The sequence below is a fragment of the Bos indicus genome, chromosome 5, assembly GCF_029378745.1.
Source record: "Bos indicus isolate NIAB-ARS_2022 breed Sahiwal x Tharparkar chromosome 5, NIAB-ARS_B.indTharparkar_mat_pri_1.0, whole genome shotgun sequence".
In the NCBI taxonomy this organism is placed as follows: Eukaryota; Metazoa; Chordata; class Mammalia; order Artiodactyla; family Bovidae; genus Bos; species Bos indicus.
The window spans coordinates 103,355,912-103,380,133 of NC_091764.1; the positions used below are offsets into that span (position 1 = coordinate 103,355,912).

Below are 24,222 nucleotides of genomic sequence, written 5' to 3' on the forward strand. Positions count from 1 at the left end.
TCCGCCTGCAATGCAAGAGACCTGGTTTGATCCTTGGGTTGGGAAGATCCCCTGAAGGAGGGCATGGCAACCCACTCCACAATTCATTCCTGGAGAATCCCCATGGACAGAGGAGCCTGGCGGGCTACAGTCCATGGGGTTGCAAAGAGTCAGATATGACTAAGCACACAGCACAGCACATCAATAGTGTCTATATGTCATACATGTCAATCTCAATGTCCCAATTCATCACACTCTTCATTTCCCCTCTTAGTATCCATATGATGTTCTCTATGTTGGTGTGTCTCTATTTCTGCTTTGCAGTAAGTTCATCTCTACCATTTTTCTAGATTCCACATATAAGTGATGTTATACAGTATTTGTTTTTCTCTTTATGATTTACTTCATTCTACATAACAATCCTATTTCAAATCCTAAAATATGATGCTGTGCAAGTGCTGCATGCAATATGCCAGAAAATTTGGAAAACTCAGCAGTGACCACAGGACTGGAAAAGGGCAGTTTTCATTCCAGTCCCAAAGAAAGACAATGCCAAAGAATGCTCAAACTACCACACAATTGCACTCATCTCACTAGCAAAGTAATGCTCAAAATTATCCAAGCCAGGCTTCAACATCACATGAACCATGAACTTCCAGATGTTCAAGCAGGTTTTAGAAAAGGCAGAGGAACCAGAGATCAAATTGCCAACATCCGCTGGATCATTGAAAAAGCAAGAGAGTTCCAGAAAAACATCTATTTCTGCTTTATTGACTATGCCATAGGCTTTGACTGTGTGCATTACAATAAACTGTGGAAAATTCTAAGAGAGATGGGAATACCAGACCACCTGACCTGCCTCTTGAGAAACCTGTATGCAGGTCAGGAAGCAACAGTTAGAACTGGACATGGAACAACAGACTGGTTCCAAACAGGAAAAGGAGTAGGTCAAGGCTGTATATTTCACCCTGCTTATTTAACTTATATGCAGAGTACATTATGAGAAATGCTGGGCTAGATGAAGCACAACCTGGAATCAAGATTTCTGGGAGAAATATCAATAACCTCAGATATGGAGATGACACCACCCTTATAGCAGAAAGTGAAGAGGAACTAAAGAGCCTCTTGGTGAAAGTGAAAGAGGAGAGTGAAAAAGTTGGCTTAAAGCTCAACATTCAGAAAACAAAGATCATGGCATCCAGTCCCATCACTTCATGGCAAATAGATGGGGAAACAGTGGAAACAGTGGCTGACTTTATTTTTTTGAGCTCCAAAATCGCTGTAGATGGTGACTGCAGTCATGAAATTAAAAGACGCTTACTCCTTGGAAGAAAAGTTATGACCAACCTAGACAACATTTTAAAAAGCAGAGACATAACTTTGCCAACAAAGGTCCTAGTAGTCAAGGCTATGGTCTTTCCAGTAATCATGTATGGATATGAGAGTTGGACTATAAAGAAAGCTGAGCACCAAAGAATTGATGCTTTTGAACTGTGGTGTTGGAGAAGACTCTTGAGAGTCCCTTGGACTGCAAGGAGATCCAACCAGTCCATCCTAAAGGAAATCAGTCCTGAATGTTCATTGGAAGGACTGATGCTGAAGCTGAAGCTCCAGTACTTTGGCCACCTGATGTGAAGAACTGACTCATTTAAAAAGACCCTGATGCTGGGAAAGATTGAAGGTGAGAGGAGAAAGGGACGACAGAGGATGAGATGGTTGGCATCACCAGCATGGCATCACCAACATGGCGTCATACAACATGAGTTTGAGTAATCTCCGGGAGTTGGTGATGGACAGGGAGCCTTCTTGTGCTACAGTCAATGGGGTCGTAAACAATCAGACATGACGAGCAACTGAACTGAACTAAACCGAACATAACAATCTCTCAGTCTATCCATGTCTCTGCAAATTTCACAACTTTATTCTTTTATGGCTGAGTAATATTCCATTTTATATATGCACAACATCTTCTCTATCCATTCCTCCTGTGAGGGACATTTAGGTTGCTTCTGTGTCCTGGCTGTTGTAAATAGTGCTGCAGTGAACATTAGGATGAATGTGTCTTTTTGAATGATGATTCTCTCCAGGTATGTGCCCAGGAGTGGGATTGCTGAGTCATATGATAATTCTATTTTCAGTTTTTTGAGGAACCTCCATACTGTTCTCCATAGTAGTTGTGCCAATTTACATAGCCATGTGTAGGAGGATTCCCTTTTCTGCACATTCTCTCCAGCATTTATTTTTGTAGATTTAACGATAGACATTCTGACTGGTGTGAAGTAATACCTGACTGCAGTTTTGCATCTCTCTAGTAATTAGTGATATTGAACATCTTTTCATGTATTTGTTAGCCATCTGTATGTCTGGAGAAACGTCTGTTTAGGTATTTTTCCCATTTTTCAATTGGGTTGTTTCGTTTGTTGATATTGAGTTGTTTGTGCATTTTGAAGATCGGTCGCTTGTTAGTTGTTTCATTTTAGTTGCAAATATTTTCTCCCATTCTGGCAGTTGTCTTTTTGTTCTGTTTATGGTTTCCTTTGCTATGCAAAACTTTTAAGTTTAATCGGGTCCTATTTGTTTATTTTTGTTTTTATTTTCTTCACTCTAGAAGGTTGGTCAAAAAAGATCTTGTTGCAATTTACGTCAAAGAATCTTCTGCCTATGTTTTCCTCTAAGAGTTTTATAGTCTGACAGAGAATTTAAATAGCCATGATTAAATTGCACAAAAAATTAACAAGATGTGTGTCTTGGCAGAGAAATGATAACAAAAAGATGAAAATTCGACAGCTGAAAAAGTTAACAGCTGAAATTAAGAACTAGAGAATGAATCTATCAGCACATTAGATCAATATAAAGTAGAAATAGTAAAATGGAAGATGAGAGGATAAATATTCCTCTATATAGAAAAGCTGGTTACATGGTAAGTGCCTGGTTAACAATACTGTATAACAAAGTTTCCCCCCAAACTTAGCAGTTGAGGGAATTTTTTTTTAAATTTTGATCATAATTTCCTGGTCAGTAATTTGGGAAAGACTCAACTTGGCAGTTCTATCTTTGGGGTCTCTCATGTGGTTGCACTTAGATGTTATCTGGGGCTGATATCTCTAAAGATTTGATTGAACTGTGGTTATGTAAGGAAATTCCCTGAAGTTTTTTTTGTTGTTGTTGTTTTTGGGGAGGGGGAGGGATAAAGGAGCATCCTATCTGCAACTTAATCCAGAAAGATTGTACATACTCAGGGGGAAAATGGGGCAGGAGAGGGACAAAGCAGGAGAGAGAGGGAAAGCTAGAGCAAGACAGAGAAAACTAGAGTGAGAGAGAGAGGGAGAGAAAAGAAAGAAAGAAAGAAGGATTAAAGCAAAATACTAACCTAACATTTGGGGAATCCAGATAAAGTTCAGAGAGAATTCACTCCTAGAAAACCTTCACCAAAGTAAATGCTAGTAACATCAAACCCATAAAATGCCTAGGAGAAAACCTAGGTAAAGATGTGCAAAACATCGGAGAGAAATTCAAGACCGAACTGAATGAAGGGATATATTTTGCCAATGAATTGGGAGACTCAATGTTGTCAAAATAAACCATTCTCAAATTTATATACAGATTAAAGCTAACCTCAATAAAATTCCCTGATGCTTTTGTGTGTGTGAAACATGACAAGATGATTCAAAATTTATGTTGTTGTTCAGTCACTCAGTCATGTCTGACTCTTTGCAACCCCATGGACTGCAGCACGCCAGGCTTCCCTGTCCATCACCAACTCCCAGAGTTTACCCAAACTCATGTCCATTGAGTCAGTGATGCCATCCAACTATCTCATCTTCTGTTGTCCCCTTCTCCTCCTGCCTTCAATCTTTCCAAGCATCAGGGTCTTTTCTAATGAGTCAGCTCTTCACATCAGGTGGCAAAGTATTGGAGCCTCAGCTCAAAAATGTATACAAAATACAAAAACCAAGAATGACCAAGGCAGTTAGGAAGAACAGCAACAACTGGTGCACTGAGATGACCCAGAGGGATGGTATGGGGAGGGAGGAGGAAGGGGGGTTCAGGATTGGGAACACGTGTATACCTGTGGTGGATTCATGTTGATGTATGGCAAAACCAATACAATCTTGTAAAGTAATTAACCTCCAATTAAAATAAATAAATTTATATTTTAAAAATAAATAAATAAAATCCAACAATCCTAAAAAATAAATAAATAAAGTTACCCAGACTTACTATGTGTGCTTAGTCACTCAGTCATTTCCAATTCTTTGTGACCCAATGAACTACAGCCCGCCAAGCTCCTCTCTCCATGGGGACTCTCCAGGCAAGAATACTGGAGTGGGTTGCCATGCACTTCTCCAGGGGATCTTCCCAACCCAGAGATCAAACCCAGGTCTCCCGCCTTGCAGACGGATTCTTTACCATCTGAGCCAAGAGGGAAGGTTCAAGATTTACTATAAAATTACAATAATTAAGAAAATGTGGTACAGGTGGAAGGATAGACAAATGATACAGTGGAACAGAAGAGATAGTCTAAAAGAAGTGTTCAGACATATGTGCCTTTGGTTTATCACAAAGGTGGCACTGAAGTAAGGAATAGTCTTTCCAGAAAAAGATTATGAGTCAACTGGATGCCCATGTGAAAACATGACACTTGACCCTTATCCTACACAGTTATCAATCCTAGAAGCTCTGTATAATTACATGCAAAAGAAAAGTAATTACACTTCTGTGAGATACTCTCAGAGAATATTTTTGTGATTTTGGAGTAGACAAAGTTCTTTCTAGGAGGATATAAGGAGCTCTATGGACTGGAACAAGGGACTTGTTCAAAGCTGAGACAGGAGTACATCAAGCCTGTATATTGTCACCCTGATTATTTAACTTCTATGCAGAACACATCATGCGAAATGCCAGGATGGATGAAGCACAAGCTGGAGTCAAGATTGCTGGGAGACATATCAATAACCTCAGATATGCAGATGACACCACCCTTATGGCAGAAAGTGAAGAGGAACTAAAGAGCCTCTTGATGAAGGTGAAAGAGGTGAGTGAAAATGTTGGCTTGAAACTCAACGTTCAGAAAAGGAAGATCATGGCATCTGGTCCCATCACTTCATGGCAAATAGATGGGGAAACAATGAAAACAGTGACAGACTTTATTTTCTTGGACTCCAAAATCACTGCAAATTGTGACTGCAGCCATGCAATTAAAAGATACTTGCTCCTTGGAAGAAAAGCTATGACAAACCTAGACAGCATATTAAAAAGCAGAGACGTTACTTTGCCGACAAAGGCCCAACAAAGCTATAGTTTTTCCAGTAGTCATGTATGGATGTGAGAGCTGGACCATCAAGAAAGCTGAGCACTGAAGAATTGATGTTTGTGAACTGTGGTGTTGGAGAAGACTTTTGAGAGTCCCTTGGACTTCAAGGATATTAAACCAGTCAATCCTAAAGGAAATCAGTGCTGAATATTCATTGGAAGGACTGATGCTGAAGATGAAGCTCTAATACTTTGGCCACATGATGGGAAGAACTGACTCAATGGAAAAGACCCTGATGCGGAAAAATTCTGAAGGCAGGAGGAGAAGTAGATGACAGAGGATGACATGATTGGGTGGTATCACCAATTCAATGGATATGAGCTTGAGCAAGCTGTGGGAGATGATGAAGGACAGGGAAGGTTGATGTGCTGCAGTCCATGGGATTGCAAAGAGTCAGACATGACTGAGTGACTGAACTGAACTGACTGACTGAAGGAACACTACATGTACAGTAAAAAAGGTGAATGAATTAACTTAAGATGAGTAACTTGGCTCATTAAAGTACACCATATCATTAAGAAAATAAAAATATAAAACAGAATTACACACAAAAAAACATAATAAATATTTATGCCAAAAGTCATTGTCATGGTAATTTGCACCACTGTATTTGTAATAGTCAAAACCTGGCAACAAACTGAAATCTCTGCCACTGGTTGAATGGATCAACGCATGCTCATGTGATCATTCAAAGGACTACTCTATAGTAATAAAATTGAATACAATGTTGCCATAAACAACATCATGAGTGGGAAATTAGACATGAAATAAAATATTCTATATGGTTATACATAAAGTTCAAAAACTGAAAAAATATCCTATGGCAGTACAAGTCGTAGGTAAGCAGTCTTCCCTGGAGAGGAGGACACAGCTCTTGGGAGGCAATAGTGATTCTGTGGTGCTGCGAATGTTCTCTTTGTGGATCTGGGTTGGGAACATGACCTAGGCATACACTTACTGTTTGTACTTTGTTCTCTATTATTATCCTTAAATAATAATGTTTCATAAAAATATTATTCATCTAAGCATTTCTTTCCCTGACATAGCACTTCTTAGCATTTCTTAGCACTTCTTTCCCCTGAAAAAATGAGTGAACAATGAGAAGGTTATGGAGCAGGACCTTACGGAGCCTTCTCAGGACAGACCCCCCTCATGTCCTGCACCTGCTTCTGTCTGTAGAAAAGCCTTAGCCAAAGAATAAATTTAATCACAGAAATGAAAATTTTTCAGAAACAAAGGAAAACAGTCAAATCGGATAAAATAATAATAGTTTAACCCTAAACAAAGTCAAGTATTTTTAGTGCCTCCTCATGGGCTATAGCTAACATTCTGAGCCATATCCTTTGAGCTGTTTTGCAGATGCTGAAATCCCAACCAGGTGGTAGAAGTAAATTACATGATGACCAGACTAGTGGGGTGCCATTTTCTTCTCCAGGGGATCTTCCCAACCCAGGGATCAAACCTGAGTCTCTTGCATTGCAAGCAGATTCTTTACCATCTGAGTCAACAGGGAAGCCCATAATCTTCTTCATCTTGCACAATTCTAAGAATTGGCCTCAAGGAAATGGGAACAGACCAACACTAGAACTGATGATTAACTGTATTTCAAAACAATAAAGGTGACACTGATCAGACCTATTTCAAGATGATTGTCGGGGCTAGCTGTACTCTTCTGCAGGTAACCTGTCCCCTACCTCCACCTGTGCACTCCTGAAATTCCCATTTAAAAAGTCTTGTCCCTGATCAGCAAGGGGGAGCTAGTTCTTTGGTACATTAGTCCTCTGTCTCCCCAGAACTGCTGGTTTCCTCAACAAAGCTATCTTTAATTTTATCCCACGCTTGTGTCTCAGTATTGGATTCTTGAGTAATGAGCAGTTGAAACCTGAGTTCAATAATTTCACTACAGAATATCTTCCTTTTTAAGCCTGTTTTCCCTTACTCTCTGCTTTGGGGAAATTTCACTCCATGAGAATCCTAAGTATAGTAGCCCTTCCCTCTCTTACCTGAGCAGATCACAGAGGCTGTGTTGCCATGGGAACAGTCAGGCCCACCCAAGGCAGTCACAGGACAACTCCACAGGAAGGACTCAGCCCCTGAGCAGTGAAATTGGGCTGTTGAGATCTGATCACCTCCTTCCACCAAGTGTGGTCCTCTGGGGGTGGAGATGGCAACTCCACAGCCGAGCTGACGACAGACAACATTGGCATTGGCCAGACTCCAGTGGGAGGCACAGAGCGCTCTCCATCGTCCAGAAATCTTCATCTCTACCTGCCCCTCACATTGAGAGGTGCCGTTTTTCATAAGCTGGACTTCTGTGTACACTGATAGAAAAAGACAGGATTTCAGTAAAATCTGATTTCTTTTTTAGCTTGAACTGAGTATACACGGAGGTTAAGTCCTGATGTGCATCTCACCTGAACAGACAACCTGAGCAGCTCCACTGTGGAGACACGTGCCTCCTGGACAGGGCACTCTGGGGCAGGACCAGAGCTCAGGCTCCCCCCCATCACACCTGAACTCTTCAGCCCAGACCTGGCCATCGGACTCTCTGAATGGCATGTGTCCCAGGACAGACACAGCCTTGCCACATCCCAGCTCTGCACAGATGACCTGGGCAGTGGGGAGTGTGAAGTTTCCATCAGACACTGGGGTCCAGGCTTCTCCAGAATGCACTTCTACTCGCCCTGAGCAGGGTCCATCTCCTCCAGCCAGACGCACAAATCCTAAGAGAAACAAAGAACAACAAACCCGGTGAGTGTTCATGAACCTGGCTTGACAATTGGAAACAACATTCACAGGCGTGAGATGGTGTGAAAGCTTTTCTTTCCAACAGTGGAATAAGAGGGGATAAGAAAAGATAATTTGACTGTCCTTGTCAAACTGCATTTTCATGAGCAAGTTTCTGAAGAGATATCCAGAAGGATTGAAGGATCAGTTTGGAATGGCTGAATCCCGAGAATATGTATTGGTTAGGAATGTTAATTCCTATCTGGGGCATGGAAACTACAGTGCCCAAAGAAACCACACAGTGGTAGACATTCAAACATGTGTGCAGAGCTGAAGTGAGAGTGAAAAAGGTCCATGGGGTTCAAGAGCTTAGAGGCCTAAGAGCCAGAGAAGTTTAGAAGTTTAGAGGACCATCCTGAGATTTCTGGGGCTAAAATTCTGGCCAGTTTTCTCAGAGTCAATATTCAAGTCACTGAGGACAAGGAATTTCACACACGCTGGATCTGAGTGCAGGTATTATAATCTAATTTTGAAAGAAGTTGTCCACAGGTAAGTTTAGAAATGACAAAAGCTCAGAGAGTCATAGGAGAGGGAGGGAATTGTCCTAGCCATATTTCTTAAAAACCTAGGATTTATCAAGACACCTGGGAGAAAGTGAGGTCTCAGTGGGATTATGCAAGACAATTGAGTTAGTTGATTACTTCATACTAGACATGAGATTCTCAGCAAATGTGAAAGAGTAATGATAATTTAATGTATTCTAACCTTATCTATATGCTAACTGCATATGCCTTTCCTATTTGGATTTCTGAGATAAGAAGCCAGCAAGCTATAAAAAAGGAGAATTAGAGGAAGAGAGCAGACAGCAACAAAGCCATATATACTTTCAGTTCAGTTTAGCTCAGTTCAGTCCCTCAGTCATGTCCGACTCTTTGTGACCCCATAAATTGCGCACGCCAGGCCTCCCTGTCCATCACCAACTCCAGGACTTCACCCAAACTCGTGTGCATCGAGTCAGTGATGCCATCCAGCCATCTCATTCTCTGTCGTCCCCTTCTCCTCCTGTCCCCATTCCCTCCCAGAATTAGGCTCTTTTCCAATGAGTCAGCTCTTCGCATGAGGTGGCCAAAGTATTGGAGTTTCAGCCTCAGCATCAGTCCTTCCAATGAACACCCAGGACTGGTCTCCTTTAGAATGGACTGGTTGGATCTCCTTGCAGTCCAAGGGACTCACAAGAGTCTTCTCCAGCACCACAGTTCAAAAGCATCAATTTTTCAGCGCTCAGCTTTCTTCACAATCCAACTCTTACATCCATACATGACCACTGGAAAAACCATAGCCTTGACTAGATGGACTTTTGTTGGCAAAGTAATATCTCTGCTTTTTAATATGCTGTCTAGGTTGGTTACTAGGTTGCTGTCTAGGAAGGTTACTTTCCTTCCAAGGAGTAAGTGTCTTTTAATATATACTTTAGAGATTTCTAAATTGCAAACGCCTCAATAAGAATGAAACATAAAAACATTTTGGGGAAAAAAGACTTGTTCAACAAGATTTTAACACTTTCTATCCCCTGTGCTCCTCCCATTTGCCACATAACCCTGCTACCCTTTCTGATTTCTCCCAATGCAGAAAAGAAAAAACAAGCTTAAGAGCTGCAAATAGATGGAAAGGAGACTCCAAAAGGAAAGAACTTCTGTAGGGAGTGAGGTGGAGTGAGTGGCAGGTTAAATGGGGAGTGGATGGAGTATGAGAGAGAGAGACCAAAAAAAGACTGATGATAATGATTTCATCCTTCAGAGACCATATTTTGGATAGAGAAAAGGTAATCCAATAGGAAAAAAACCTGCACATCATAAAGAACAACTTTTTAAATAATTTTCCTGGTTTCTGAGTGTGCTCATGATTATTTATGTACATGGTGGAATTTGTTCTGGTGAAGGACTCTGATTGCATACATTTGTGAACTTTGAAGTCCCAAAAAGAATGATATAATAGAATAAAAATCGACTATAGAGAGCAGGTGGAGAAGGCAATGGCAACCCACTCCAGTGTGCTTGCCTGGACAATCCCAGGGACAGCAGAGCCTGGTGGGCTGCTGTCTATGGGGTCGCACAGAGTCAGAGATGACTGAAGCATCTTAGCAGCAGCAGCAGCAGCATAGAGAGCAGGAGAGAACAGAAAATTCACTGCAGAAATTAAAGAATTGTAGGATTAGCTTGGCCACTCATACAAGAATGAATGATGAGACAGAGGATGATCTGCTTGCCCCTTATTGTTAATCCATTTCCATCTCCCCAGAGAGGCCTAAGTTAGGACCCCTAATCTATTCTGGCTGGGAGTTTGGTCACAGGATACACATCCTAGATAAACCATTTTTAATTAACTGTTTGTTGTTGTTGTTGTTGTTGCTCAGCCACTCAGTCGTGTCTGACTCTTTGCTACCCCATGGACTGAAGAATGACAGGCTTCCCTGTCCTTCACTATCTCCCTGACTTTGCTCACACTCATGACCATCGAGTCGGTGATGCCATCTAACTATCTCATCTTCTGTCGTCCCCTTCTCCACCAGCCTCCAATCTTTCCCAGCATCAGGGTCTTTTCCAGTGAATCAGCTCTTCATATCAGGCGGCCAAAGTATTGGAGCTTCAGCTTCAGCATCAGTCCTTTCAGTGAATATTCAGGGTTGATTTCATTTAGGATTGAGTGGTTTGATCTCCTTACAGTGCAAGGGACTCTCAAGAGTCTTGTCCAACACCACAGTTCAAAAGCATTAGTTTTTCAGTGTTCAGCCTTCTTTATGGTCCAACTCTCACATCCATCCGTGACTATTGAAAAAACCATAGCTTTGACTAGTTGGACCTTTGTCTCAAAGTAATGTCTCTGTTTTTTAATATACTGTCTAGGTTTGTCAGCTTTTCTTCTAAGAAGCAAGCATCTTTTAATTTCATGATTGCAGTCATTGTCCACAGTGATTTTGGAGCCCAAGAAAATGAAGTCTGACACAGTTTCCATTTTTTCCCCGTCTGTTTGCCATGAAGTGATGGGACAGGATGCCATGATCTTAGTTTTCTGAATGCTGACTTTCAAGTCAGCTTTTTCACTCTCCTCTTTCACTTTCATCAAGAGGCTCTTTAGTTCCTCTTCATTTTCTACCATTTGAGGTGATGTCATTTGCATATCTGAGGTTGTTGATATTATATAAATTCCATGAGATTACAAATTTAGAAAGACAAAGAGAGAAGTATTTCTTGTGTTCTGTATTATATACCCTGATAAAAGTTACATTTTCAAATAGGTGCTGGATAATCAGTAAAGTCTTAGAACATATTAAGATAGAGACTTCTGAGATATCTTACTTCTGTTTTATTTTCTACTTGATTTTAAAATTTACATAGAAGAGTAAGTGTGTGAAAATTCCAAGAAAATTATTAAATAGAAGGCTGAATAAGAAAAGGAGTACATCAAGGCTGTATATTGTCACCCTGCTTATTTAACTTATATGCAGAGTACATCACGAGAAATGCTGGGCTGGAAGAAGCACAAGCTGGACTCAAGATTACTGGGAGAAATATCAGTAACCTCAGATATGCAGATGACACCACCCTTATGGCAGAAAGTGAAAAGGAACTAAAAAGCATCTTGATGAAAGTGAAAGAGGAGAGTGAAAAAGTTGGCTTAAAGCTCAACACTCAGAAAACGAAGATCATGGCATCTGGTCCCATCACTTCATGGGAAATAGATGGGGAAACAGTGGAAACAGTGTCAGACTTTATTTTGGGGGGCTCCAAAATTGCTGTAGATGGTGACTGCAGCCATGAAATTAAAAGATGCTTACTCCTTGGAAGGAAAGTTAGAACCAACCTAGATAGCATATTCAAAAGCAGAGACATTACTTTGCCAACAAAGGTCCATCTAGTCAAGGCTATGGTTTTTCCTACGGTCATGTATGGATGTGAGAGAAGGACTATGAAGAAAGCTGAGAGCTGAAGAATTGATGCTTTTGAACTGTGGTGTTGGAGAAGACTCTTGAGAGTCCCTTGGACTGCAAGGAGATCCAAACAGTCCATTCTGAAGGAGATCAGCCCTGGGTTTTCTTTGGAAGGAATGAGGCTAAAGCTGAAGCTCCAGTACTTTGGCCACCTCATGCGAAGAGTTGACTCACTGGAAAAGACTCTGATGCTGGGAGGGATTGGGGGCAGGAGGAGAAGGGGACGACAGAGGATGAGATGGCTGGATGGCATCACCGACTCGATGGACGTGAGTCTGAGTGAACTCCGGGAGTTGGTGATGGACAAGGAGGCCTGGCATGCTGCAATTCATGGGGTCACAAAGAGTCTGACACTTCTGAAAGACTGAACTGAACTGAACTGATGTGAATGAGTAAAGATATTAAATATAATAAAGATATATCCTTGTCTGGTCTCTTGCTGTGTAGACATCTTGGGTCCTTAAGCACACATAGCATCTTCCACACCACACCTGGACCTTCAGTGCTGCTCAGAGAAACTCACAGTTGCCTTCATCAGCTCCCATTGCCATTCCCCTTCCTCCCAGCTACTATAAAACCTGTCTCACTGTCTTCAAAAATTACATTTGTCCTCTTGCTCAAATAAGCCCCCAAACACAAGTCTCTTATATCACTGAAATCATCAAATATAAACTACATAATCTCTTATCATAAAACACAGAAATTCATGTTTTATTATCTCCACCTTTGACTTGCCAGTGCATGGCTAAGTGTTCCTCCAAAGTTTGCATTTATACAGATATCTTAAAGGAAAAATTGGGGAGAGAGATTTTTCTAGTAACAATGAAAGAATATATGACTCGGAGCATTTCATTCACAGTTCTCTAGCTCTACCATCAAAGAACTATGAACATTTACATCTAAATTTGCAAAGGAAACTTGAAATCTGCCACAAATCCATAAGAATCTCTGATTTGTTAAATAATATCCCTTTAGGGGTCACCTCTATATATGTAAATGATATCCTCCTATAGTAAGAGTAACCTCCACTCCTACTAGCCTAGTGCAAAATAATGTCTCACATTGTTTGTACAGAAACAACTCCACCCAGGAAAGTACATCCTCATTCTTGTCCCTCCTTCTCATAGCCTCCCTGTGCAAAGAGAATGTGTATGTGGCAGTTAGCAAATGTTTCACTCTTACAAAAAGTGAATTATGAAAAAAAATTATAAGGATTTATTTTAATTAGGAGAATGAATAAAGCTATTTTAGCGTCAGGTAAGTCCACTGGAGACAAAAAGAATAGCAGAGACTTATAAGAGCAAAGTATATAACGCTCATCACTCATAGCCACAGCACACTCAGGGAGGATGGGTAGGCATCTGAGTCCTCTCTAGCCCACCTATCTCCCATTGCCTTGCTGATCAGGCACCAGCTTTCTTGGAACTTTTCATTTTCTCAGCCTGTGGACAAAGAACTGACCATACCTGAGCAGATGACTCCTGCATCTTCTTGATGATTGCAGTTGTGTTGCCGCCATCCCCAGGAAGGGCACCTCCATACTTGGGACTCCTCTCCTCTGCAGTTCACTTCATCCAGCCAGATGGGCCCTGATCCCGTCCCGAAGAAGGAAGAGACAGTGGCGTCCAGGGCTTCTCCACAGCCCAGCTGCTTGCACACCACACGGGCATCGTCCAGGTCCCAGCGGTCATCACAGATGGTGCCCCAGGAGCCCTGGTCAAGGATCTCCACTCTCCCAGAGCAGCGACCACCTCCATCCACCAGGCGGATCTGTCTGCTGTCTGAGCAGAGAGAAATGGGATACCAGGGGTTGGGAAGGGTTTTCTGTCCTCTGGGACCCCCACCTGAGCAGTAGGGGGCGCTCTCCTCTGAGGCTGCCAACCCTGCTGGTTCAGACACAGAGTTGTTGCAATGGGGCAGCAGCTGGGTCTGGTTTTTTATACCAGTGGCAAGAGAATAATGAGGTTGAAAAATAGGAAGAAAATAAAACAGGAAGTAAGTAAGTTGAAAACACTCTAGTGAGTAGTCTGAGACAGAAGGTGGTACAAGGTCCTATCAGAGTTAACATTCTGATCTGTAGAGTTCTGCACAGCATCAGAGAAAGATTCACAGGAAATGTTAGTCTCTCTACCCAGAGCAGTTAAATGAGTTCAGAGTCACAGGAATGAGCTGGCAGCTGGATGGATTCCTTTTAAAGCACACACATTTTGATGCCGTTGACCTAAGAGTTAAAGGGGTTGAGTAAAGGGAGTGGAGTCAGGCCTTATCAGATGCCTCAGATAGCAATCATGAATCCTCTACCATTAGAATCCTTCTCCTTGGTACAGTCATTCAGAGCTGAAAAACAAATGGATTCTGTGATATCTTGGTTTACCCCAGAATATTTCATTTGTGGTTCTAAGCTTCAGACTTCAGATCTGGATACTTACTTTCAAAGAATGTGATCTCTTTGAGTTGACTGAACAACTTTGCATGAGAAATGATGTCAGGGAACACTGACACTGGCAAGATGCCATTGGAAATCATAGAGTGTTGCTTCTTCTCCCAAAAAATATAATCCCTCCTTGGACTTTGTGTCAAGAATCTCTGTTATTCAAATTTTGGAGTTATGTGGTCTTTAGGGGGAAACAGTGTGTATGTTTGCTTAGTCACTTCAGTCATGTTCAACTCTTTAAGACCCTATGAACTGTAGCCCACCAGGCTCTTCTGCCCATGGGATTCTCCAGGCAAGAATACTGGAGTGGGTTGCCATGCAGTCCTCCAGGGGATCTTCCTGACCCAGTGATCTAACCAGTGTCTCCTGCATTGCAGGTGGATTCTTTACAGCTGAGCCACTGGCAAAGTTCTTCTAGTTCTATCACTGAGCAGAAATAGGTCACATTCATGCAAGCCCTTGAACAAATAATATTAACAAGCTCACTGTATTATTCTCTCCATTTATACATAAAAGTGATGTAAAGAAGGGTTAAAGAATGTCTATCAATGTTGCACTTTAAGTAAATGATGAAGTAGAGAATTAAACCTAAAATTTTCCACTTCGATGGAGAATGGAGGAATTCACAGCAGGCCAATGTGTTTTGCTGGGTCTTGCTGGATACAACTTAAAAAGCTGAAAAATGTTTTTTAAGAAACAGTAAATGTTACTTTCCCAACAAAGGTCCATCTAGTCAAGGCTATGGTTTTTCCAGTAGTCATGTATGGATGTGAGAGAAGGACTATGAAGAAAGCTGAGCACCAAAGAATTGATGCTTTTGAACTGTGGTGTTGGAGAAGACTCTTGAGAGTCCCTTGGACTGCAAGGAGATCCAAACAGTCCATTCTAAAGGATATCAGCCCTGGGATTTCTTTGGAAGGAATGACGCTAAAGCTGAAACTCCAGTACTTTGGCCACCTCATGCGAAGAGTTGACTCATTGGAAAAGACTCTGATGCTGGGAGGGATTGGGGGCAGGAGGAGAAGGGGACAACAGAGGATGAGATGGCTGGATGGCATCACCGACTCGATGGACGTGAGTTTGAGTGAACTCCGGGAGTTGGTGATGGACAGGAAGGCCTGGCGTGCTGCAATTCATGGGGCCACAAAGAGTCAGACACTACTGAGCGACTGAACTGAACTGAACTGAAATGTATTCAACATTTGTTGATACAACATGGACTAAATATGCTAAAATTCTAAAGAGTGGAGGTTATTTCAATGTTAGCCAAGGATCTATAGCTTCTTTTTCTCTGGGAATTTGCTGATTCATTGCATAATTTAATGATTCTGAATCTGGTCTTGGGCAAGCAGAGGACTATTGTTGTGACAGGAAACCAGCATAATTTGGGAGTTACCTGGTGCTGGAGTGACAAAATTAGAGTCTTGAGAGCCTCTCTCACACAACACATTTTCTCCTCAAATATCTGCCCAGTATATAAGCTGTGAAGGACAGTAGGCTAAAGAACTATATAAAAAGACTTGGAAAGCAGAGTCTTTCTCATTCTCTTGGGTACTGAGCTGCCAAAGAATCCAGGCTCTGAACTGAAATGTCTGAAATTCCCTGTCACAGGGACAGAAAAATCACAGGTGGACCGGGTACTACCAAAACTGCAACCCACACTTATTACAGCTCAGTTTTAGGTTATATTTAGATGTTTGAGTGATGTACACCCCTTCCCCCATCTGCCTAGCAAAACAAAGGGTAGATCCTTTCAGGTATTAGAAAATGTATCAGGAGTATCTTACTTTTTCATATATAATTTATAGCATTCAATAAAAAATGACATGACATTTGACAAGTTAGGATAACACGACAAATGACCAAAGTGAAAAAAAGAGATAAGAGAATTCAGAGACACACATGATAGAAATGCATAAGGATTTTAACTACAATCAGTGTATTTAGGCAAAAAGAGAGAAGGGGAGAATATACAGGTAAAAAGATGAAAAAATTAACAAATAATCATAAACAAATAAAAATAGCAATGGAACCATTGTTGACCTAAAATAAACTATCTAGGATTAAAAGTGAATGGATAAGTCAAACAAATTTTAGATAGAACTTAGAATACAGTGATTTAGAGGAGTCATAAAGATGAGAGATGAGAAGGAAAAGAAAGAGTAGGAGAGGGAGAAGAGATACAGAGACAGAGAGACAGAACTACAGAAGTCATATTTGAAGGTATAATGATAGAGAATTTTTTAAAATATAAATGGAAGAGTTTTCATAAACTTCCTAGTAAAGCTGCTGAAAATTAAAAGGAAAAAGGAAAATCTGAAATAATAACAGATTTATTTAATACTAAAGGAAGGGGAAAAAAAGGGAGAGAAAAAGGGACATAAAGCATGTGGATCAATTAAAAGCAAATGGCAGATACCAATACATCAATATCAGTAATTGCATTTACAGTGAATGGATTAAGATAAAACAAAACTGATGCAAATGTTACTTGCAAAATGATAACCTTATATTATGAAAACAAAGAAAGGCTGAAAGTACAATGATGGAAAAAATGTACTAACTATAAGAAAACTGGAGTAGCTTTATCAATGTCCCAGAAAGTAGACTTTAGGAAAAGATACACTAATTGACAGTAGTGCTGAGAGGGCATCAGAGGGCAGACAGACTGAAACCACAATCACAGAAAACTAGCCAACCTGATCATATGGACCACAGCCTTGTCTAACTCAATGAAACTAAACCAGGCTGTATAGGGCCAACCAAGATGGACAGGTCATGGTGGAGAGTTCTGACAAAATGTGGTCCACTGGAGAAGGGAATGGCAAACCACTGAAGTATTCTTGCCTTGAAAAACCCCATGAACAGTATGAAAAGGCAAAAAGATAGGACACTGAAAGATGAACTCCCCAGGGCAGTAGGTGCCCAATATGTTACTGGAGATCAGTGGAGAAATAACTCCAAAAAGAATGAAGGTAGGGAGCCAAGGCAAAAACAATACCCAGTTGTGAATGTGACTGGTGATAGAAGCAAGGTCCAATGGTGTAAAGAGCAATATTGCATAGGAACCTGGAATGTTAGGTCCATGAATGAAGGAAAATTGGAAGTGGTCAAACAGGAGATGGCAACAGTGAATGTCAACATTCTAGGAATCGGTGAACTAAAATGGACTGGAATAGGTGAATTTAACTCATATGACCATTATATCTACTACTATGGGCAGGAATCACTTAGAAGAAATGGAGTAACCATCATAGTCAACAAAAGAGTCTGAAATGCAGTACTTAGATGCAATCACAAAAACAACAGAATGATCTCTCTGTTCATTTCCAAGGCAAACCATTCAATATCACAGTAATCCAAGTCTATGCCCCAACCAGTAATGCTGAAGAAGCAGAAGTTGAATGGTTCTATGAAGACCTACGCGACTTTTTAGAACTAACACCCAAAAAAGATATCCTTTTCATTATAGGGGACTGGAATGCAAAAGTATGAAGTCAAGAAACACCTGGAGTAACAGGCAAATTTGACCTCAGAGTACAGAATGAAGCAGGGCAAAGGCTAAGAGAGTTTTGCCAAGAAAACACACTGATCATAGCAAACACCCTCTTCCAACAACACAAGAGAAGACTCTACACAGGGACATCACCAGATGGCCGACACTGAAATCAGATAGATTACATTCTTCGCAGCCAAAGATGGAGAAGCTCTGTACAGGCAGCAAAAACAAGACCAGGAGTTGACTGTGGCTCAGAGCATGAACTCCTTATTGCCAAATTCAGACTTAAATTGAAGAAAGTGGGGAAAAACACTAGACCATTCAGGTATGACCTAAATCAAATCCCTTATGACTATACAGTGGAAGTGAGAAGTAGATTTAAGGGACTAGATCTGATAGACAGAGTGCCTGATAAACTATGGACAGAGGTTCGTGACACTGTACAGGAGACAGAAATCAAGACCATCCCCAAGAAAAAGAAATACAAAAAAGCAAAATGGCTGTCTGAGGAGGCCTTACAAATAGCTGTGAAAAGAAGGGAAGCAAAAAGCAAAGGAGAAAAGGAAAGATATACCCATGTGAATGCAGAGTTCCAAAAAATAGCAAGGAGAGATAAGAAATCCTTCCTTGGTGATCAGTGCAAAGAAATAGAGGAAAACAAAAGAATGGGAAAGACTAGAAATCTCTTCAAGAAAATTAGAGATACCAAGGGAACATTTCATGCAAAGATGAATAAAAGACAGAAAGGGTATGGACCTAACAGAAGCAGAAGATATTAAGAAGAGGTGGCAAGAATACACAGAAGAACTGTACAAAAAAGATCTTCACAACCCAGATAATCACAATGGTGTGATCACTGACCTAGAGCCAGACATCCTGGAATGTGAAGTCAAGTGGGCCTTAGGAAGCATCACTACTAACAAAGCTAGTGGAGGTGATGGAATTCCAGTTGACCTATTTCAAATCCTGATGATGCTGTGAAGGTGCTGCACTCAATATGCCAGCAAATTTGGAAAACTCAGCAGTGGCCACAGGACTGGAAAAGGGCAGTTTTCATTCCAATCCCAAAGAAAGGCAATGCCAAAGAATGTTCAAACTACCATACAATTGCACTCATCTCACACGCTAGTAAAGTAATGCTCAAAATTCTCCAAGCCAGGCTTAAGCAATACGTGAACTGTGAACTTCCTGATGTTCAAGCTGGTTTTAGAAAAGGCAGAGGGGGAGTTGCTGCAGGTCCTGAAGCGCGGCTGCAGCAGGTCAGCGGCCACGGTGGCCTCCGCGGCTATCTACAAGTCTTGTTCAGGGCGAATGATGTGAGGATTGGCACATTAGTGGGAGAAGACAAATATGGAAATAAATACTATGAAGACGACAAGCAGTTTTTTGGCCGACACAGATGGGTTATATATACTACTGAAATGAATGGCAAAAACACATTCTGGGATGTGGATGGAAGCATGGTGCCCCCTGAATGGCATCGTTGACTTCACTGTATGACTGATGATCCTCCAACAGTAAAACCACCTACTGCTCGTAAATTCATTTGGACAAACCATAAATTCAATCTGAGTGGCACTCCACAACAGTACGTACCTTATTCCACCACTAGAAAGAAGATTCAGGAGTGGGTCCCACCTTTGACACCTTACAAGTAAAGACAATGAAAAGCAATTTACGTATAAAATATGGGGCTTTTCCTATAATTGTACTGCTTACTGTTAACTTGATTAAAGTTATTTGATTAAAAAAAAAAAAAGAAAGAAAAGACAGAGGAACCAGAGATCAAATTGCCAACATCTGTTGGATCATTGAAAAAGCAAGAGAGTTCCAGGAAAACATCTATTTCTGCTTTATTGACTATGCCAAAGCCTTTGACTGTGGATCACAATAAACTGTGGAAAATTCTGAAAGAGATGGGAATACTAGACCACCTTGCCTGCCTCTTAAGAAACCTGTATGCATGTCATAAAGCAACAGTTAGAACTGGACATGGAACAACAGACTAGTTCCAAATAGGAAAAAGAGTACCTCAAGGCTGTATATTGTCATCCTGCTTATTTAACTTAAATACAGAATACCACATGAGAAATGCTGGGCTGGATGAAGCACAAGCTGGAATCAAGATTGCTGGGAGACATATCAATAACCTCAGATATGCAGATGACACCACCCTTATGGCAGAAAGTGAAGAACTAAAGAGCCTCTTGACGAAAGTGAAAGAGGAGAGTGAAAAAGTTGGCTTAAAGCTCAACATTCAGGAAACAAGATCATGGCATCTGGTCCCATCACTTCATGGCAAATAGATATGGAAACAGTGGAAACAGTAGCTGACTTTATTTTGGGGGCTCCAAAATCACTGCAGATGGTGATTGCAGCCATGAAATTAAAAGACGCTTGCTCCTTGGAAGGAAAGTTATAACCAACCTAGACAGCATACTAAAAAGCAGAGACATTACTTTGCCAACAAATGTCCATCTAGTCAGAAGCTATGGTTTTTCTAGTAGTCATGTGTGGATGTGAGAGTTGGACTGTAAAGAAAGCTGAGCAATGGAGAATTGATGCTTTTGAACTGTGGTGTTGGAGAAGACTCTTGAGAGTCCCTTGGACTGCAAGGACATCCAACCAGTCCATCCTAAAGGAGATCAGTCCTGAGTGCTCACTGGAAGGACTGATGTTGAAGCTGAAACTCCAATATTTTGGCCACCTGATGTGAAGAGCTGACTCATTTCAAAAGACCCCGATGCTGAGAAAGATTGGGGGCAGAAGGAGAAGGGGATGACAGAGGATGAGATTGCTGGATGACATCACTGACTCAATGGACATGAGTTTGGGTAAACTCTGGGAGTTGGTGGTGGACAGGGCAGCCTGGGGTGCTGCAGTCCATGGGATCGCAAAGAGTCGGACACAACTTAGCGGCCGAACTGAACTGAACCAAACACTAATTGAATGAAAGAGAGAATTTTCATGATTATAATGAGATGCACCCTTAATAAAGATATAAACATCAAAATTCAAGAAAGGTAACAGAACATAGCTTTGAAATATACTTGACAGAGTGAAAAGAAGAAATAGGCAAAATCACAATCAAAATGGGGGATTTTTACTGTATCTTTTTCAATAGCATACAGACCAGACATACAAAAAACAAAGAATACAGTAGATGTACAACAAAATAATCAGCACATTTAACAAAGTAACACATAGAGCAATGACCCAACAATGCAAGAGTTCACATTATTGTAAATGCACTAGGAACAATTATCAAAATGACCACATAATAGGACAAAATATTTCACTCTTTGAATTCATACAGAGTATTTACTCTGACCACAGTGGAATAAAATTAAGAATTAAAAAGAAAATATTGTTAGCCATCCCTATTTTGTGAAATTCAGCGGCACCCTTCCAAAAAACACCTGAGTCTGGGAATAAATTTAAAATTTACCAAATATTGTGAAATAATGATAATAAAAATATAATAATAATGATAACAAACACAAAATAATTATATTATCATAAATTCTTCTAATGAAACTCAAGTAGTGCCTAAGGAATATTTATAGCCTAGATTTAGAGAAGAGGAAAGACTGAAAGTGAAAAAAATGTAAGCTTCAATTAAGAAACTAGGAGATGAGAAAGCCTAAAGAATAGAGAATGTTGGAGTTAATTAAAAAAGGAACAATAATGAACAGAGAAGAAGGTAAGCATAAGATGGAAAACATAGGAAAAAACCCTTTAAACATGGCTCATTGAAAATTGATGAACACTGATCAATACCAATGAAGAGCAGAGAGTAAATGAAGTTAACAAAACCAAGAATGAAAAGGGACATCACTACAAATCATACAGATTTTTTGGTCATAGTTTTTGTGTTGTTGTTTGTTTGTTTTTGGCTGTGCTGTGGCTCATGGGATCTTAGTTCCCAGGTCAGGGATTGAACCTGGACCCGTGACAGTGAAAGTCCAGAGATTTAACCCTCGGATTGCATAGCTTTATTAATAAAATTTATACATTTCATGTGGATAAATACACAGAAAGTGTCAATTTCTCCACAGCCTTGCAAACACTTAGGTGTCTTTAAAAAAAAAAAAAAAAACAGTCATTCTGACATGTGTGAGATGATATCTTTCTGGTTTTGATTTACACTTCCCTGATGATTGACAATGTCAAGCATTTTTCATACACCCACTAGCCATTTGTATGTCTTCTTTAGAGAAATGTCTGTTCAAGCCCTTGGCCTACTTTTTAATTCAGTTGTTAAGTTTTGGATTTTTTTCCTTGAGTTGCAGGAGTTCCTTATTTGTTTGCAAATTAATACCTTATATAATTTGTGCTAGCTTGCTTTTTCACTCTGTTGATGTTTCCTTTGGCTTGAAGATTTTTAGTTTGACATATTCCCACTTGTCTATTTTTGCTTTGTTGCCTGTACTTTTGACATCATATCCATGAAATCATGAAGCAATGTGTTTTTATTTTGTGATGAAGCTATCATATATCTAAAATATAATTCTTTTTTTTAATTTTATTTTATTTTTAAACTTTACATAATTGTATTAGTTTTGCCAAATATCAAAATGAATCTGCCACAGGTATACATGTGTTCTTATCTGGTGATGATATTACACAATCACACATAGTAAAATAAATTCAGATAAATAAATGAATTCAAAACCTAATTTTGCAGTATATTTCTGCAAATAATTTTACAGTTTTACAGTTTTTACAGTTTTACAGTTTTACAGAAATTTCTGCAAATAATTTTACAGTTCCACTAAAGAATATTCAAAACCTAATTTTGAATTCATTTATTTATCTGAATTTATTTTACTATGTGTGATTGTATAATATCATCACCAGATAAGAACACATGAAACATTTCATTAAAGGCAGAAGTCAAAAAAGTAAACCATTATAGATTTGATAACATAACCCCCCCATTCATATATATAACCTTAAACATATATGCAAAAAATGGGGGAAATATTTACAAAAATATTTAAGAAAGAGTAAGTGATGTTTGTTTATAAGACTATAAAGAAAGCTGAGCACCTAAGAATTGATGCTTTTGAACTGTGGTGTTGGACAAGACTCTTGAGAGTCCCTTGAACTGCAAGGAAATCCAACCAGTCCATCTTAAAGGAGATCAGTCCTGAGTGTTCATTGGAAGGACTGATGTTGAAGCTGACACAACTGAGCGACTGAACTGAAGTGATGTTTGTTTATAGAGAGTTCCTATAAATAAATAAAAATTTTAAAACATTCTAGAGAAAAAAATATTGTCATGAAAGATATCTTAACTGTAATAATGAGGTGGATGAAACTGGAGCCTATTATACAGAGTGAACTAAGCCAGAAAGAAAAACACCAATACAGTATATTAACGCATATATATGGAATTTAGAAAGATGGTAACGATAACCCTGTGTGCGAGACAGCAAAAGAGACAGATGTATAGAACAGTCTTTTGGACTCTGTGGGAGAGGGCAAGGGTGGGATGATTTGGGAGAATGGCATTGAAACATGTATAATATCATATATGAAACAAGTCGCCAGTCCAGGTTCGATGCATGATACTGGTTTCTTGGAGCTGGTGCACTGAGATGACCCAGAGGGATGGTATGGGGAGGGAGGAGAGAGGGGGGTTCAGGATGGGGAACACGTGTATACATGTGGTGGATTCATGTTGATGTATGGCAAAACCAATACAATATTGTAAAGCAATTAACCTCCAATTAAAATAAATAAATTTATATTAAAAAAGAAAAAAGAAAAAAAACTGTAATATAGGAAAGAAGATAATATTTTTGTATATAGGGTTTGTGAAAGTTGCTCAGTCATGTCCAACTCTTTACGACCCCATGGAGTATACAATCCATGGAATTCTCTAGGACAAAATACTGGAGTGGGTAGCCTTTCCCTTCTCCAGGGGTCTTCCCAAGCCAGGGATTGCACCTAGGTTTCCCACATTGCAGGCAGATTCTTTACCCGCTGAGTCATCAGGGAAGCCCAAGAATACTGGAGTGAGTAGCCTATCCCTTCTCCAGTGGATCTTCCCGACCCAGGAATCAAACCGGGGTCTCCTGCATTGTAGGCGGATTCTTTACCAGCTTAGCTATCAGGGAAGCCCTAATGTGGATTAAAAAAAAAAAAAAAAAAAAACATGATGCATGTTCTTATGTCGACTATGAAGAGAATAATGCTGTCTTTGAAAATTAATTATTTATTTGGTTGTCCTGGGTCTTAGTTGCAGCATGCAAATTCTTACTTGTGGGATCATA

General features: G+C 40.1%; 1 protein-coding gene and 1 pseudogene across 1 annotated transcript in view; one reads left to right on the plus strand and one right to left on the minus strand.

Annotated features, from left to right (window-relative positions):
* LOC139182962 (antigen WC1.1-like) overlaps window positions 1-24,222 on the minus strand; it is a gene marked incomplete in the record, with an annotated part of 771,738 nt that overhangs the window by 724,397 nt on the left and 23,119 nt on the right. Inside the window, 3 exon segments of the mRNA XM_070788644.1 lie at window positions 7,297-7,614; window positions 7,708-8,016; window positions 13,475-13,789. Of these exon segments, the coding sequence (XP_070644745.1) occupies window positions 7,297-7,614; window positions 7,708-8,016; window positions 13,475-13,789 (942 nt within the window).
* Window positions 19,118-19,694, plus strand: LOC109556649 (NADH dehydrogenase [ubiquinone] 1 alpha subcomplex subunit 12 pseudogene; annotated as a pseudogene).